Below are 17,870 nucleotides of genomic sequence, written 5' to 3'. Positions count from 1 at the left end.
GCGGAAATCACTCTACCCAGAAAAGATACCGTTTGTCTGCAGCATTGCAATTTAGCCCGTGAAACTTTGAAACCGACGTTATACAGGTGAATCAGCAACAACTTTGTGGCTACCAGAAACATGATCGGGTGCTGCCAAAAGAATGTCATCCACATACTGGATCAATACCACCCCCTTTGGGAGCGTCAGATCCTTCAACTGCTGTTTCAGTACCTGATTATACACCCCCGGCGACAAAATAAACCCTTGAGGGACCCTTGTGTAACGTAGTTGCTGGCCTTTGTAGGTGAACGAAAAAATGTCCCTCAAATGATCAGCTAGGGGCAAACAGAAGAATGTGTTGGCCAGATCAATGCACAAGAACCATTTATGGTCAGGGGTCAGCACAGACATCGCAGTGCAGGGATTTGGAACTGGAATTGTTGGAGTAGAAACGACACTATTAATCCGTCTAAGATCATGTGCCATCCTATATTTACCTGTATTCTGCTTCTCTACAGGTAAGATAGGAGTGTTCCAGGCTGACTGAGAGGGTTCTAGCACCCCTGCTGCTAACAATCCTGCAATTGTGTCAGCAATGCCGGCTTCAGCCTCTGGTTTGTGTGAGTATTGTTTCTGCCAAATCGGAGTGTGGTCTATTAAATCGAATGTGATCGGTGTGACGTGTTTGCAGTGACCAATGTCTGTTGAACGAGCTGACCACAAGGTATTTGGTAGAGTATCAAGCATCGATGCAGCCTGTGGATGGTCAGTTTTTTTCCCTGCCGTGAAACCTTTCAATCTGCCTATATTCCAGCAGTACCTTGTCAGTTGTCCTGTACATAATTCTGTAGGCTTCCTCCGATGGTGAATATTGTAAACCGGGTAACTGAGTCCACACCCAATCAGTTAGCCCCATCAAACGTTTGGACGTAGGTCCCAGATCCTTGGCCTGATATTTAGCATGCACAGCCAATGTGACATGAGGTATAGCTTCTTCAGACATCTCATACCATTTCAACTGTTCTGCAGTTAGTTCAACAACACCTTCTTTCCCTAGCAGAATACAACTAGAGGAAATATCCCATTGAGTCCCTTCTAGGTGCTGATAGAATGCATACAGATAAATTTCATTATCATCTCTATCATAATATAGGGTAACATGGAGGTGATCTGCAGGAGGAGCATAGGGATGCAGCATCTGAACCCAGGGTCGCTATTGGTTGTATAGAGACTGTATGCCATTGTTCTGCCTGTTTTCGGGTTCGAGAAGTCCCCAGTATATATCCGCCCACTGCCCTTCTGCCATTGGTGATGTGTCCGGTGATAGCATCATTTGGGATCCAGAGTGAATCATTGTCATAGAACAATTGACAGAATGGCCATTTGGAAAAGTCACTACCAGTGCGTCTGGTCCGCACAGAACCGAGACCCCGCATCTCACCAACAAATCACGTCCCATCAGATTGACAGGGCATGCAGGTGATGAAATATACTGGTGACGAAAGGTCTGTCCGGCCACCGATGTGATCAGTGGCGATGTCAAAGGCAGATTTTCTGGTTTGCCCGAGAACCCTACTAACTGGAGGATGACATGCTTGACCGAGGTATATCACAAGTGATGGTAGAAAATCTTGCACACGTGTCAACCAAAAAAGACAGATTCTTGTCCATTGTCCTCATTTGCATATAGGGGTCTGCCAACCCCACATGCCCCTGAGTCCTCGGGCCCCGTGAATATTCGTACCCCTGCCCTTCCGGCATAGTTTGGGGGTACTGACCTTGCACCGGAGCTGCAGCTGCATTTGGGGCTTGGTAAGGCTGATCAGCCTGTTGAAAAGGAGGCTGACTTGAGCGGACAAACTGTCCTCGGATCGATCCCTGGCCTCCCTGGGGTCCCCACAACATGGGACAATTTCTCCTCCAATGCCCGGGTTGGCCACATTCAAAACAGGTGTTGGGTGGCTGACCTCTGAGTCCTCCGCGGCCCCTTCCTCTAACACGCATTCCTTCTGGAACACCTATAGGCCTGCCCCCATACTGGGGCTAGTGTGGCATCCAATCAGGTGTTGGGTCTAGACTCGGCAGATTGTTTTGTGGCGACGGCTGCTGAACCATCTGATTAGTCGTCTTTTGGGAGGCCTTCTTTGTATCATTAGCCTTCCTCCTAGCCTTATCGAGCCGTAACTTCAGCAACTGCACTTGAGCTGACTCATTGCTCTGTTTATCTGTACGTACCTTGTTGCTTTTATGGGGACTCTAACCCCATGGGACTTTAAACGCGTACGTACTAAACTTTGTTGCTTTTATGGGGACTCTAACCCCATGGGACTTTAAACCCTTACGTACCTTATTGCTTTTATGGGGACTCTAACGCCACGGGACTTTAAACCTGTACGTATTAAACTTTGTTGCTTTTATGGGGACTCTAACCCCATGGGACTTTAAACCCATATCAATACCTTATCAATACTTTATCCACTTACTATTACTAGGACACTTGCAGTATAATGACAACAATCAATTTGGTATCTCCAATGGCAGAACTTCGATATAAACAGGCGTCTGCTCACCTGTTTTTTTTATGCGGCGCCGCTTGTTGTTGTCATCAGACGTCAGTTGTTCATTGTTTCTATTTTCCTCTCTTCTCCGTCTTCATCACGTCGAGGTCACCAAATTGTAGGACTTTGGCTCAATCTACCAACTTACTTTCTTCTATGTGGGAGCCCAGTCCTGCGTGTTCTTTAAATGAAGCAATAGGAGAAGATATTCAATCTCACACTCTTAATTTATTTTAAACAGTAAGTGGACAAAGTATACAGAGCTCTGGGTCTAGACCTTTCCGTCCCTGACAAACTACAAAGTGTGTCAGTTCAAAAAGTAAGACCTATTCCTGTCCCTGACCAAGTCTTTTATACAATAAAAAATGTCATGCAATCACGGAGGTAGAATTATCTTCTGATTGGCTGTTGATCTGATTCCATTCTCCGCCTCCCCGCGTTCCCGGATGTCCGATCCCACGTCTTTTGCCCGCGAAACGGAGCACCACGTGACCTCCTCGCCCGCGAAACGGAGCACCACGTGACCTCCTCGCACTCTTCCGGGGTGCGAAACAAAGCATCACGTGACCCCCTTCTGCGCGCGTTACACAGCATCACCAAAGGCTTCCAAATGCAGAGTATATTTACACTCGCAGCCAGCCTTCTATTTTACAAGTAAGCCATATATTTACAGCAGATGGGAGCAACAGTCGCTCTCCATCGTGGGTAAAAACCTGGTCATCAAGTGTGAGGTACTGTCATTGTTATTATGCGTGGCACAGGTCTGGCCTATTCACAGAACCTGTGCCACCGCAGTCACCCGGGCCATGTTCCACTTCATGTGGAGATCGAAGATGGACTGGGTCCGAAGGGACACCATGTATAAAGATCTGGGCAACGGGGGAAAAAGCACATCCAATGCCATCCTCATCCTGATGGCCACCTTTGTGTGTGGCTGCATCAAGCTGTGCGTGGATCCCCGGTACGCAAACACCAAGTGTCACTATGTACTGAGGTTCTACCTATCCCCGGTGTTGCGAAGGATGGACCTGGCCTCGCAGCTGCAGAACGCTCAAAGTAGTTGGACCGTTCCATACCACCTGTCCTTTGTGGAGAAATTTATGAAGAAAAACACCTTTGACTACAAGTCCATCAGGAAGTGGTCAGCACGTAGTGTCCTTGAGACCCTTCGGGAAAAGGAGAGGGTGGATCCTGTTGAGTGGTTCCCTGAGCAGACTGTGAAAGTCATTTGGCAGTATGACTCATCACCAGGACTTTCAAACAAGCACCAAGACATGGCTTGGCTGATGGGGAGAAGGGCTCTGCCGGTGAGATCCTTCGTACATGCCCAGACTCTCTGCCCCACCGCACGCACTCTCGAAGCGGCTGCGGGGGGGACAAGACTGTCACGCACCTCCTTCTGGAATGTGCCTATGCAAAGGAAGTCTGGAGAGGAATGCTGTGGTGTTTGTCGAGGTTCATCCTGAGCAGCTCCGTGATGCGGAACTCCATGCTTTATGGTCTGTTCTCCAGGACACACACCGAGAAGAACATCAACTGCGCCTGGAGGATCATCAACTCGGTGAAAGACGCTCTCTGGGCTGTTGATCTTCCAGCTGAAGGAGTTGGACCCCAACTGAGTGTTGCAGACTGGCACATTCCAAGGTCCAGGACTAGGTGTTGAGGGATGCGCTGAAGCTTGGGGCAGCTGCTGCCAAGGCACGGTGGGGAAAGACCACTGTGTAGAGACTGCCTGCCTAAGAAGAACAGCCCAGTACTTGGGCTCTGCTGACGTCTCAGCAATATATACGGATGGTCAACATACAGACTTGTATATATGAATGATTAATTTTGATCTCTGTATGTAAAGAAATGCAATATATACATATGAATGGCATCACCAGTTGTATAGATAACAAAATATTTTGCATGAGTATATTTTTGAAATTTAAAAAAAAATTCACAAGAATAGAATAAAACTCCCGGAAGTGACGGCTTACCGGTCGAGCTCTATTCCGCTCTGTGGGACTTGATTGGCCAGGACCTTCTGGAGGTGTATGTCAGTATGCTTCGGGCAGGTACCAGGAGTGAATCCAAGAAGAAAGGCATCATCACCCTCATTTCCAAGCAGAAGGGGGAGAGGGAGGAAATTAGAAATTGGCGACCAATTTCGCTGCTGAATGTAGGTTACAAAATCCTATTAAAGGCCGTTGCCAACTGGGTCAGGTCTGCTCTGTATTCGGTGATTCACCCTGACCAAAAATGTGCTGTACTGGGCAGGAAGGTCGCTGAGAGTCTTGCACTCCTCAGGGAAACGATCACCTATATGCAGGATAGGGGAGTGGACACCTGCCTCATCAGCCTGGACCAGGAGAAAGCCTTTGACAAGATAGCACATAAGAGATGTCTTCTCCAAAATGGGCTTTGGGGAGGGAATCTGCAATTGGATTTGACTGCTCTCCATCAACATTGTCAGTGCAGTCTCAATCAATGGGTGGGAATCAGATAGCTTCCCAGTCAGATCTGGAGTCAGGCAGGGCTGCCCTCTCTCTCCTGCCTTGTTTGTGTGCTGCATAGAGCCATTTGCCGAGTCCATCAGGAAGGATGCGAGCCGGAGACGTGACTATTCCTGGCAGCGGGGGCCTACAGGTTAAGGATGTACATGGATGACGTCGCTGCTTTCTGCTCGGATCTGCTGTCCGTGCACAGACTCATGTGCATTTGTGACCAGTTCGAACGGGCCTCGGGGGCCAAGATAAACCAAGGCAAGAGCGAGGCCATGCTCTTTGGGAACTGGGCCGACCAATCCTCGATCCCCTTCACCGTCAGGACTGACCACCTGAAGGTGCTGGGTATTTGGTTCGGAGGGGCTGGAGCTTGCGCCAAGTCTTAGGAGGAGCGTATCTGGAATGCGAGGCAGAAAATGGGCAGATGGGAGAAATGGTCACTCTCCATCGTGGTAAAAACCTGGTCATCAGGTGTGAGGTACTCCCAGTATTATATGTGGCCTATTCCCAGAATCTGTGCCGCCGCAGTCACCTGGGCTATCTTTCATTTCATGTGGAGATCAAAGATGGACTGGGTCTGAAGGGACACCATGTACGAAGATCTGGGAAACGGGGAAAAAAAACCCAATGCCACCCTCACCCTGATGGCCACCTTTGCTGGAAACTCTTTGATGCAGTCACACTGGGGAGAGGGCATTCATTTGCTCTGTTTGTGGAAAGGGATTCACTCATTTACCTGACCTTGAGAAACATGAATGCACTCAGTGACTCATCCTACCTGCTGACACACACCAGCGAGTTCACACTGGGGTTGGCCATTCTCCTACTCTGAGTGTGAGAAAGCATTCTCTATTATCAACCTCTGGGTACATCAACTGGTTCACACTGATGAGAGACCTTTCAAATGCTCACACTGAGAAAAGTTTTAAATGATTCTCAATTGGAGTGAGAGAGAGAGTTGTCATGGGGGACTTCAACTTTCCAAATAGTGACTGGAAGACTATAGTACGAGTACTATAGATGGGTCAGTTTTTGTCCAGTGTGTGCAGGAGGGCTTCCTGACACAATATGTAGACAGGCCAACAAGGAGCGAAGCCACATTAGATTTGGTACTGGGTAATGAGCCTGGCCAGGTGTTAGACTTGGAAGTAGGTGAGCACTTTGGTGATAGTGATCACAATTCTGTTATGTTTACTTTAGTAATAGAAAGGGATAGGTGTATAGCCCTGGGCAAGAGTTACAGCTGGGGGAAAAGGCAATTACGATGCGATTAGGCAAGATTTTGGAAGCATAGGATGGGGAAGGAAACTGCAAGGCATGGGCACATTAGAAGTGTGGAGTTTATTCAAGGAAAAGCTCCTGTGTGTCCTAGATAAGTATGTACCTGTCAGGCAGGGAGGAAGCTGTAGAGCGCAGGAGCCGTGGTTTATGAAAGAAGAGTAATTTCTAGTCAAGAGGAAGAAGAAGGCTTATGTTAGGATGAGATGTGAAGGCTCAGTTAGGGCACTTGAGGGTTACAAGGTAGCCAGGAAAGATCTAAAGAGAGCTCAGGAGAGCCAGGAGGAGACATGAGAAGTTGTTGGTGGATAGGATCAGGGCAAACCCTAAGGCTCTCAATAGGTATTTAAGGAACAAAAGAATTACGAGAGTAAGATTAGGGCCAATCAAGGATAGTAGTGGGAAGTCAGAGGAGATAAGGGGAAACACTAAATGAATATTTTTCAACAGTATTCACTCTAGAAAACAACAATGTTGTCGAGGAGATTACTGAGATACAGGCTACTAGACTGGGTGGGATTGAGGTTAACAAGGAAGAGGTATTAGAAATCCTGCAGTGTGTGAAAATGGATAAGTCCCCTGGGCCGGATGGGATTTATCCTAGGATCCTCTGGGAAGCCAGGGAGGAGATTGCCGAGCCTTTGGCATTGATCTTTAAATCATCATTGTCTACAGGAATAGTGCCAGAAGACTGGAGGATAGCAAAAGTGGTTCCCCTGTTCAAGAAGGGAAGTAGAGACAACCCTGGTAATTATAGAGCGGTGAGCCTTACTTCAGTTGTTGGTAAAGTGTTAGAAAAGGTTATAAGAGATAGGATTTATAATCATTTAGAAAAGAATAATTTGATTAGGGATAGTCAGCACGGTTTTGTGAAGGGAAGGTCGTGCCTCATAAACCTTATTGAGTTCTTTGAGAAGGTGACCAAACAGGCAGATTTGAGTAAATGGGTTGATTTAGTGTATATGGATTTCAGCAAGGCATTTGATAAGGTTCCCCACAGTAGGCTATTGTACAAAATGCGGAGGAATGGGATTGGCTTGCTGAAAGAAGACAGAGGGTGGTGGTTGATGGGAAATGGTCTTTCTGGAGTCCAGTGGTGTACCACAAGGGTTGGTTTTGGGTACACTGCTGTTCGTCATTTTTATCAACGACCTGGATGAGGGCGTAGAAGGGTGGGTTAGTAAATTTGCATACGACACTAAGGTTGGTGGAGTTGTGGATAGTAACGAAGGATGTTGTAGGTTACAGAGAGACATAGATAAGCTGCAGAGCTGGGCTGAGAGGTGGCAAATGGAGTTTAATGCGGACAAGTGTGAGGTGATTCACTTTGGTCGGAATAACCGGAATGCAAAGTACTGGGCTAATGGTAAGATTCTTGGTAGTGTAGATGAGCAGAGGGATCTCGGTGTCCATGTACACAGATCCTTGAAAGTTGCCACCCAGGTTGACAGGGTTGTTAAGAAGGCATACAGTGTTTTAGCTTTTATTAATAGAGGGATTGAGTTCCAGAACCATGAGGTTATGCTGCAGCTGTACAAAACTCTGGTGCGGCTGCACTTGGAGTATTGTGTACAGTTCTGGTCACCGCATTATAAGAAGGATGTGGAAGCTTTGGAAAGGGTGCAGAGGAGATTTACTAGGATATTGCCTGGTATGGAGGGAAGGTCTTATGAGGAAAGGCGGAGGGAATTGAGGCTGTTTTCATTAGAGAAGGTTGAGAGATGACTTAATAGAGACATATAAAATAATCAGAGGGTTAGATAGGGTGGACAGGGAGAGCCTTTTTCAAAGTATGGTGATGGCGAGCACGAGGGGGCATAGCTTTAAATTGAGGGGTGATAGATATAGGACAGATGTCAGAGGTAGTTTCTTTACTCTGAGAGAATGCTTTGCCTGCAACGGTAGTAGATTTGGCAACTTTAAGTACATTTAAGTCATCATTGGACAAGCATATGGATGTACATGGAATAGTGTAGGTTAGATGGGCTTCAGATTGGCATGACAGGGCAACATCAAGGGCCGAAGGGCCTGTACTGCGTTGTAATGTCCTATGTTCTTTGTTCTATGCAGATGTATAATGCTGATGCATTAATATGCTCAAACTGGGGAGAGGCCATTCCCCTGCTCTGTGTGTTGGAAACTATTTGTCTATTCAAAAAACTTTCTGAAACACCAGTAAGTGCACACTGGTGAGGAGCTGCTACCTGCTCCGTCTGTGAGAAAGATTTAGTCAGTCTTCCCACTCTCTGAGACACAAGTAAGTTCACACCTGGCTGCAAGTCCTCCCCTCCCCTCCCTCCCCCCCACACACCCCCAAAACCCACAAGGACCAAGAAGTAGATGCAGTGGAACAGGAAAAAGTGGCTCTTGTGATGTTAAGTGTGTCAGCCAGCAGAAGGTGGCATTACTTGTCAGAGAGTGAAATTCTGACTTTGAAAGAATGAATTAAAATGTGATTAATCAAAGTGTGTCCCATTGCAGGCACAACTGGGCACACAAACACATGGACACACGGAGGTACAAAATCACCTTCACACACAGCCATAAAGAGACTATCAGACACATGCTTCCATTGCAGACAGAATTTGTCATTCATACACAGACACACTCAAATTTCCCTCCAAGGTAAACTGTGTTCCGTTGCTTGCAGAGCTGGTCACCAGCACAAAAAAAGACATTAACACAGAGACAAAAGCACAATACAGACAGTGAGACACAGAATCAGACTTTTACAAACACAGTGATAAGCACAGACAATGTCACTCTGCATATGATCGGGGTTATTCTGTTTAATAAGCATATATTACTTAATACAACAAATCTGTATAACTATCATTTGTAAACTTGATTGTTTAATTGGCAGAATTCTCAAACACTTATTAAAAGTAAACTTGCTGACTTGTTTGTTTCAGTCCTACTCACATGTTACATTGATTTGTGTGAAAATCCTGTGTTTCCTCGAGAAATAAATTTGTGTCCATTGGGTGCAGAAGCCTGTGTTCTGTTGTTTAAATGAATTGCTGCTGCTGGTTTGAAATTGCAGCTTTGTGTCTGTATGGATTTTAAATCTGGAGCCTATGTGTGAGGTGAGGAGGTGGGCGAGGGAGGAGAGGAACCGACAGACAATTTGGACTAAACTATTGAGCTGTTGCTTTCTCTCTCACCACCTCCTTGCCCCCTCTCAGCTCATGAAGATGCCTCCCAACCTGGGGGGAGGTATGCCCTAGGGAGAAGGGGCTGACTGGATGAACTGAGATTTGAGCGCAGATTTGGATGCCTGCCTGCCTGTCTCTTTCTTTTGCATTTCTGACTTTAACCTTATTGTCTCTGTTCTTTCCCATTCTTTTCTTCCTTGTTTATCTTTTAGTTTTTGGTTTTTTTCTTTCTCATGTCCTCTCTTTTTCACCCTTCATCTCGCTGCAGAACAACTCCCCCCAGGTTTTTGTCTCCACCATCTCTTCGCCTTTTTATTCCTGTCTCTTTTTAGTCTCCCTTTCTTTCCCATGTCTCTTTTTTATGTTCATTGTTTTTGGTTCCCCTTTTTATTATTCTCCAGGCTCTTTTCTTTCCTTTTTCTTTACAGACCCCCACTCCCAAGACTGAAGGAGTGAAGGCCGAGTGCCATTTTTGACTGGACTATCAACTCAGTTCTGGGACTCCCAGGTTTAAAATCTTGCCGCAGCAGATGGTGGAATTGGAATTTGGTCAGAAATCTGGAGTTCAGAATCTAGTGATGGAACCATTTTCAGGGAAAAAAAGTCTTCCGTCTGATTCACTCATGTCCTTTTTAGGGAAAGAAACTGACCTGGCAGGGCAGGATTCACTCAGTTGTCCCAGCTGCATCCATTACCTGATATTGGCCTACACGAGTCTCCGGATGCACAGCAGCCCCCATCACTCAATAGATGAGCAAGGAGAAACTTACTTGAATACAGTGTGTAGGTTGAGATTGCTGAGAGTGAGACAATATTTCCTATGGGTTAAGGCTGTACCGAGGATCAAATTATAAAGGGACAACTCAGTGTTAACCACTTGTAAAGCAGGTGGGCTGGGCGGTAGGGGTGTGGAATGTATGCGCTGACCTTGACCTGCTTAAAAAAAAAACTACTTTTCATGCGCCTTTTTGCTGGGGGGATCTGAAGCTGTAACAAAGTTGGGTCGCAGTAAAGGTCACCTGAATTTCCTGTCCGACTCAGACTCTCATTGAAAGCTGTGAGATCTAACAGGGTTTTGTTTTAAAGCTGCTCGTTTCTTTCAGCCTCCAGCACGAAGTTTCCAATGTTGTGTATCAGAAGGAGCAATGAATGAGCAGCTAGTATCATTAGAAATGGTAAATCTTTCAGGAATGCTGGTTCATAATTTCATCGGCATTGCAAGGTTTACTGGCAACAGTGGAGGTGTGAGCTGTATTCACTAGAAATAAAGACTAAAAATCACATAACACCAGTTTATAGGCCAACAGGTTTATTTGGAAGTACTAGCTTTGCTCCTTCATTGGGTATTTGTGGAGCAGGATCATAAGACACAGAATTTATAGCAAAAGATTACAGTGTCATGGAACCAAAATGATATATTGAACAAACCTAGATTGCTGTTAAGTCTTTCGTCTTTTAGAGTGAGATGTAGATTTCGGTTCATTAATATGTACATCTCAGAACTTCTTTTAAATCACATTCTTAAAGTAGCTTAAGTTTTAAGGAAAAAAAGCAACCTCTCAGCTCAGACAATGCACTAAAGGTGTGAGGTTCGAGTCTGTCTTATCCCAATCTTAAGTCAGACTAGTTCTATTTCCAAAGTAGAAATTTACAAAATATTAAATGGGTTTGGCATGGATGAGTTGGACTGAAGGGTCTGTTTCCATGCTGGACATCTCTCTGACTCTAACCACAGCTTTATAAAGTCTCAGTAGCACAACGGTGCTTTTATATTCCAACCCTCTTGAGATAAATGACAACATTGCATTCGCTTTCTTATTCACAAACTCAACCTGCATGTTTACCTATGGAGAATCCTCGACCGGCACTCCCAGATCCCTCTGTACTTTGGCTTTATGCAATAATTGAGTAGCCAGACAAAATGCAAAAGTAATAAAATGTCGCTGCAGCCTCTTTTCCATCTCTTGCGGTTTGGACACAAATTCCGTCAGTAACACCAGCAATTTCACAGAGTATTTTACGCATGTTCGCCGGTATCAGGAAAACTCTGCGCAGGCTTCTCGCTGGCCTCAGAAACGGCGCGTGACCTTCCTTTGCTGGACCAATGGCAAGCCCTGGAGGACCGGAAAGAGTCTTGACCTCCTGCCAATCACAGCCCGCCCCTTGTCAGAAGGCGGAGGTTGGACCACGAATTTCTGAGGTTTCAGCTGCTCCTCTCTCTCTCTCTCTCTCTGAATGAAGATTGACCTTCTCCTCAGACTGCAACTACTGTCCTCTGCCCAACATCTGTGAGAATGGCACTCTCTTTTCTCACCCCCTTTTCCATTTCTTATTTTTTCATTCTGCGGTTCAGTTGTTGATTTGCAGCAACTTGGAGGAAAGGGAGTGCATCCAGAGAGGGGACAGACTTAGGAAAAGTTGGTCCAGGTCTGTCTCAATTGGCAAACGCAATATCACGATGTGACGTTAAAGCGGTTACTGTGGGGAAAAAAAAGCAGGTGCATTGTTTAAATTGGGATATGGAGAAAGTGAGGACTGCAGATGTTGGAGATCGGAGCCGAAAAGTTAGGCGCTGCAAAAGCGCAGCAGGTCAGGCAGCGATTGAGGAGCAGGAAGGTAAATGTTTTGGGCATGGACCCTTCATCAGGAATAGCATGTGGATGTACAAAGGCACCTCAGCGTCCTTCTACACCAGTCAATGCCAGTTGTCAGACAGGTGCAGCAAGCAATCAGCAAGAGGTATTGAGCTCAGAAGTGGGGATGTTTCCCTGCAGTTAGGGGGTCATTGAATATATCCAAGGCTGAGTTCATCTGATTTTTGAACAACAAAGTGGATGGTTATGGGGGAAGGTAAGACAATGGTTTTAAGACATGTACAGAACAGTTACAGAGTTATACAGCACAGAAACAGATTCTTCAGACTAACTAGTCCATGTTGACTATGTTCTCAAACTAAACCTGTCCCACCTGCCAGTGTTTGCTCGTTACTCCTCCACACCTTCCCTATTTATGCACTAATCCAAATGTCTTTTAAACATTGTAACTGTACCTGCATCCACCACTTCCTCTGGACATTCATTCCACACACACATCACTCTCTGTAAAAACAAAAAAGTGCCCCTCGTGGCTTTTTAAAATCTTTCTCCACCTCACCTTAAAAGGTTTGCTCCCTAATCTTCAAACCCCCACCCTAGGGAAAGGACACCTGCCATTCACCTCATCTGTACCCTTCATGATATTATAAACTTCTATAAGATCACCTCTCAACCTCCTATGCTCCAGTGAAAAAAGTCCCAGCCTATCCACCTAGATGCTGGTATAAGTATATCCAATTATGATCTGCCTAATGCTGGTGCAGGCTCGAAAGACTAAATGGCCTACTCCTGATCCCAATTGTCACACTGTATCTAGGACAGCAAGAGACTATTAGGTTTCGTCCACCAATCAATCCTGGCTGATAGGTTTCTTTAGATTAGATTAGATTACATTACAGTGTGGAAACAGGCCCTTCGGCCCAAATAGTCCACACCGACCCGCCAAAGCGCAACCCACCCATGCCCCTACATTTACCCCTATACCTAACACTACGGGCAATTTAGCATAGCCAATTCACCTAGCCTGCACATTTTTGGACTGTGGGAGGAAACCAGAGCACCCGGAGTCGCCTGAGGCGGGAATTGAACCCGGGTCTCTGGCGCTGTGAGGCAACAGTGCTAACCACACCATGCCGCTCTACCCTATTATTCCATTTCCCCTTAACCCTCACTCCTCTTGACGCTCAAGAACCTATCTATCTCAGTCTTAAATATATTCAGTCATCTTATCTTCTGTGGCAGTGAATTCCATTGATTCGCCACTCTCTGGCGGAAGAAGTTTCTCCTTATCTCCGTTTCAAAAAGTCTTCCCTTTCCTTTAAGGTTTTGCCCTCGGGTTCTTGTCTCTCCTACCAATGGCAACATCCTCCCAATGTTCACTCTATTCAGACCATTTAGTATTCAGTGTGTTTCACTGAGAATCCCCTGAGTGTGGGCCTGTTAATTAACATGAACTAGGACCCTTCAGGATGAGGTACAGCAAGGGATTAGGTTCAGCAAAGTGAAAATGGAGGGAAAGTGTGTGAGATAGAGATTTTCAGCTTTTAGAGAATGAGAGAGGAAGATTCAATACAAATTAGAATTGATCAGATGGGCTGATGGGCCACAGAATGGCAGATGGAGTTTAATTTAGATGAATGTGAGGTGTTGCATTTTGATAAGGCAAATCAGGGCAGGACTTATACACTTAATGGTAAGGTCATGGGGAGTGTTGCTGAAAAAAAAGACCTTGGGGTGCAGGTTCATAGTTCCCTGAAAGTGTAGTTGCAAGTAGATCGGATAGTGAAGTAGGCGTTTGGTATGCTTTCTTTTATTGATCAGAACATTGAGTAGAGAAGTTGGGAGGTCATGTTGCGGCTGTACAGGACATTGGTTAAGCCACTTTTGGAGTACCGCACTCAGTTCTGATCTCCCTGCTTTAGGACAGATGTTGTGAAAGGGTTTGGAAAATATTTACAATGTTCTTGCCAGAGTTGGAGTGTTTGATCTACAGAGCAAGGCTGAATATGCTAGGACTGTTTTCCCTGGAGCATTGGAGGCTGAGAGGAGACCTGACAGAAATTCATAAGGGCATGGATCGGGTGAATAGCCAAGGTCTTTTCCCCCAGATATCAGAGTCCAAAGGTAGTGGTCAGAAGTTTGAGGTGAGAGGGGGACAATTTTAAAGGCACCTGAGGGGCAACTTGTTCATGCAGAGGGTGGTGCATTTATCGAATGAGCTGTCAGAGGAAGTGGTTGAGGGTAGTACAATTACAGCATTTAAAAGGCATCTGGATGGGTATAATAGTAGGAAGGATTTAGAGGGGTGTGGGCCAAATGCTTAAAATGGGACTAGATAAATTTGTGATATCTGGTCGGCATGGATGAATTGGACAAAGGTGTCTGTTTCCGCTGTAGAACTCTAATAGTTATTGGTGAAAGCAGAAATGTCATTGTGAAGGCTGGACTTTCAGAGCAGCTTTCAAAGATGTTTTCCCCTTACTGGGAGCAGAAGAAGTTACAATGAAATCTTTCATTTGTGAGACAGCAACTGGGTGAGTGAATACATCCAGGATTTTGGTGGAAAGTGGGAATTCATTGCGCTGTGGGTTGAAGTGCTTTAAAGTTTACCGGCAGGAAGTAAAGTGTGCTGAGCGGGGAGCCTAATGAAGGGTTAGGTGGGTTTTCATTTTAAACTGCTCATTTCTTTCAGCCTCCAACATTGTATTTCCATTGCTGTGCATCAGAACGAATGGTGAATCAGTAACTGGTATCATTAGAAGCTTTTATGGTTTTCTGCACTGCAGGTATTTCATCAGCATTGTAAAGTTTATTGGCAGCAGCAGGAGTTGTTGGCTGTATTCACAAGAAATGATTAAGCAGTTAGATAACACTTACCTGAGAGTAGGACTGATCTTTCAATTTGCAGGTGAGAGGTTCTGGGTTTTGTGATCAGGAGCAAACACACCTGTGGTAAATAATAGATGTACTGTGTGGAAGTAGGCCATTCAGCCTGAAGAAGGGCTTATGCCCGAAACGTCGATTCTCCTGTTCCTTGGATGCTGCCTGACCTGCTGTGCTTCTCCAGCAACATATTTTCAGCTCTGATCTCCAGCATCTGCAGTCCTTACTTTCTCCTCCATTCAGCCTATCAAGTCCACACTGACCCCTCTGACGATCATGCCACCCAGAACACACGCGCGCACACACACACACACACACACACAAACACACACACACATGGTTTCTGCTGATGGCTGAGATGAGGATTAGGAGACATAGCCTCAGGATTAGGGGGAGTAGATTTAGGACAGAGATGAGGAGGAACTCCTTTTTCCCGAGAGTAGTAAATCTATGGAATTCTCCATCTAAGGAAGCAGTAGAGGCAGCTTCATTGAGTACATTCAAGACACAGTTGAATGCATCTTTGCATGGTAGGGGAATTAAAAGTAGTTGGGATAATGCAAGTAGGAGGAGCTGAGATGGATAGATCAGCCATGATCTTAATGAATGGCAGAGCAGGCTCCTCAGGCCAAATGGCCTGCTTCTGCTTCTACTATGATGAAACTATAACCCTGCAATTTCCATGGCTAACCCACCTAACTTGTGCATCCCTGGACACTATGGGCAATTTAGCATGGCCAATCCAAATTGAGGCCTGTGAGCAATGTTGTGATGTGACAGAGGAACATCAGAGAATGATAGAAAGGGACAAAGAGAATATATGTACCAGCAGTCAAAACTGCACTCAGAAGATCACAAAAATTGAAACTAAAAATGGTGTCTGAATGTGTCCTGCGTTGTAAGAAAATTGAATGAATTGACTGCACACACTGAAGAGAATAATTGTGATCTGAGACTCCATATAGAGACATGGCTTCAGGATGACGAGGATTGCATCCTGAATATCGAGGCAGTATGTGGAATTCAAGTCAAATGCGAAGCTAGGTAAAGATAGAGGGTTGGCATAGAATTAAAAATACCAAAATGCAAAAACAAGTTTAGATAGCTGCAAAACTTAAAATTAGTTATCAAGGCGGAACAGAAACTGCAGTGGAAAGGAACATATTGACAGATCGCTTCAAACTTAAAGTACACATGAGAAAAGACAATAGCGGTTTGGATAAAGAGTTTACTGACTAAGCACATGAGATGGAAAATGATGAGGAATGGGTTTAAGACAAGAAAAGGCAGTCAATAATCAGGTTTAGGTAAGGACATGAGGTGATGAGTATGTGACCAAACTTCAGAGGATATCAGCAATTAATGTCATTGCCCAAGTCAGGGCAGTTTTTCATTATCGGTACTCTGGATAACAAAGTCAGTAATGGGATTAAATGATCACAGTCAGCAAAAGACTAACATAAGTTTATCATAAACACAGCAGGAATGTGGTGAGGGCATCATGTTCATCAGCAAATGTTTGATTGACATGATGATTGGTTAAAAACTGTATAAGTACTAAACATAGAACATAGAACATAGAAGAATACAGCGCAGTACAGGCCCTTGGGCCCTCGATGTTGCGCCGATCCAAGCCCACCTAAACTACACTAACCCACTATCCTCCATATACCTATCCAATGCCCTCTTAAATGCCCATAAAGAGGGAGAGTCCACCACTGTTACTGGCAGGGCATTCCATGAACTAACGACTCGCTGAGTGAAGAACCTACCCCTAACATCAGTCCTATATCTACCCCCCCTTAATTTAAAGCTATGCCCCCTTGTAATACCCGACTCAATACGCGGGAAAAGGTTCATACTGTCGACCCTATCTAACCCCCTAATCATCTTGTACACCTCAATCAAGTCACCCCTAAACCTTCTTTTCTCTAGTGAAAACAGCCCCAAGTGCCTCAGTCTTTCCTCATACGATTTTCCTTCCATACCAGGCAACATCCTGGTAAACCTCCTCTGCACCCGTTCCAATGCCTCCACATCCTTCCTATAGTATGGCGACCAAAACTGCACACAATATTCCAGATGCGGCCGTACCAGAGTCTTATACAACTGCATCATGACCTCAGGACTCCGGAACTCAATTCCTCTACCAATAAAAGCCAGTACGCCATATGCCTTCCTCACCGCACTATTTACCTGGGTGGCAACTTTCAGAGATCTGTGTACATGGACACCAAGATCCCTCTGCTCATCCACACTACCAAGTATCCGACCATTAGCCCAGTACCCCATCTTTTTGTTATTCTTCCCAAAGTGAATCACCTCGCACTTAGCTACATTGAATTCCATCTGCCACCTTTCTGCCCAGCTCTGCAGCTTCTCTATATCCTGCTGTAACCTGCCACATGCTTCCTCACTGTCAACAACTCCTCCGACTTTCGTGTCATCCGCAAACTTGCTCACCCAACCTTCTAACCCCTCTTCCAGGTCATTTATAAAAATGACAAACAGCAATGGTCCCAAAACAGATCCTTGCGGAACACCGCTAGTGACGGCACTCCATGAAGAAACTTTGCCATCAACTACTACCCTCTGTCTTCTTCCATCCAGCCAATTCCTAATCCAAACCTCCAACTCACCCTCAATGCCATATCTCCGTATTTTCTGCAGTAGCCTACCATGGGGAACCTTATCAAACGCCTTACTAAAATCCATATATACCACATCTACCGCTTTCCCCTCATCAACCTCCTTCGTCACCTTTTCAAAGAATTCAATAAGGTTTGTGAGGCACGACTTGCCCTTCACAAAACCATGCTGACTATCCTTGATCACATTATTCCTATCCAGATGTGCATAAATCCTATCCCTTACAATTCTCTCTAAGACTTTGCCCACAACAGAAGTGAGACTCACCGGCCTATAGTTACTAGG

At 45.4% G+C, this 17,870-nt stretch overlaps 1 protein-coding gene across 1 annotated transcript in view; it reads left to right on the top strand.

The window, feature by feature from the left end:
• Positions 1 to 17,870, top strand: part of LOC122543524 (uncharacterized) — a 94,888-nt gene that overhangs the window by 61,263 nt on the left and 15,755 nt on the right. Inside the window, exon 3 of the mRNA XM_087974978.1 lies at positions 5,704 to 5,715. Within this exon, the coding sequence (XP_087831104.1) occupies positions 5,704 to 5,715 (12 nt within the window). The remainder of the gene's footprint in view (positions 1 to 5,703; positions 5,716 to 17,870) is intronic.

Source organism: Chiloscyllium plagiosum, unplaced genomic scaffold (assembly GCF_037043375.1).
Source record: "Chiloscyllium plagiosum isolate Xiang-an unplaced genomic scaffold, Cpla_swu_hap1 HiC_scaffold_27, whole genome shotgun sequence".
Taxonomy (NCBI): Eukaryota; Metazoa; Chordata; class Chondrichthyes; order Orectolobiformes; family Hemiscylliidae; genus Chiloscyllium; species Chiloscyllium plagiosum.
This window is presented reverse-complemented; position numbering and strand designations above follow the sequence as displayed.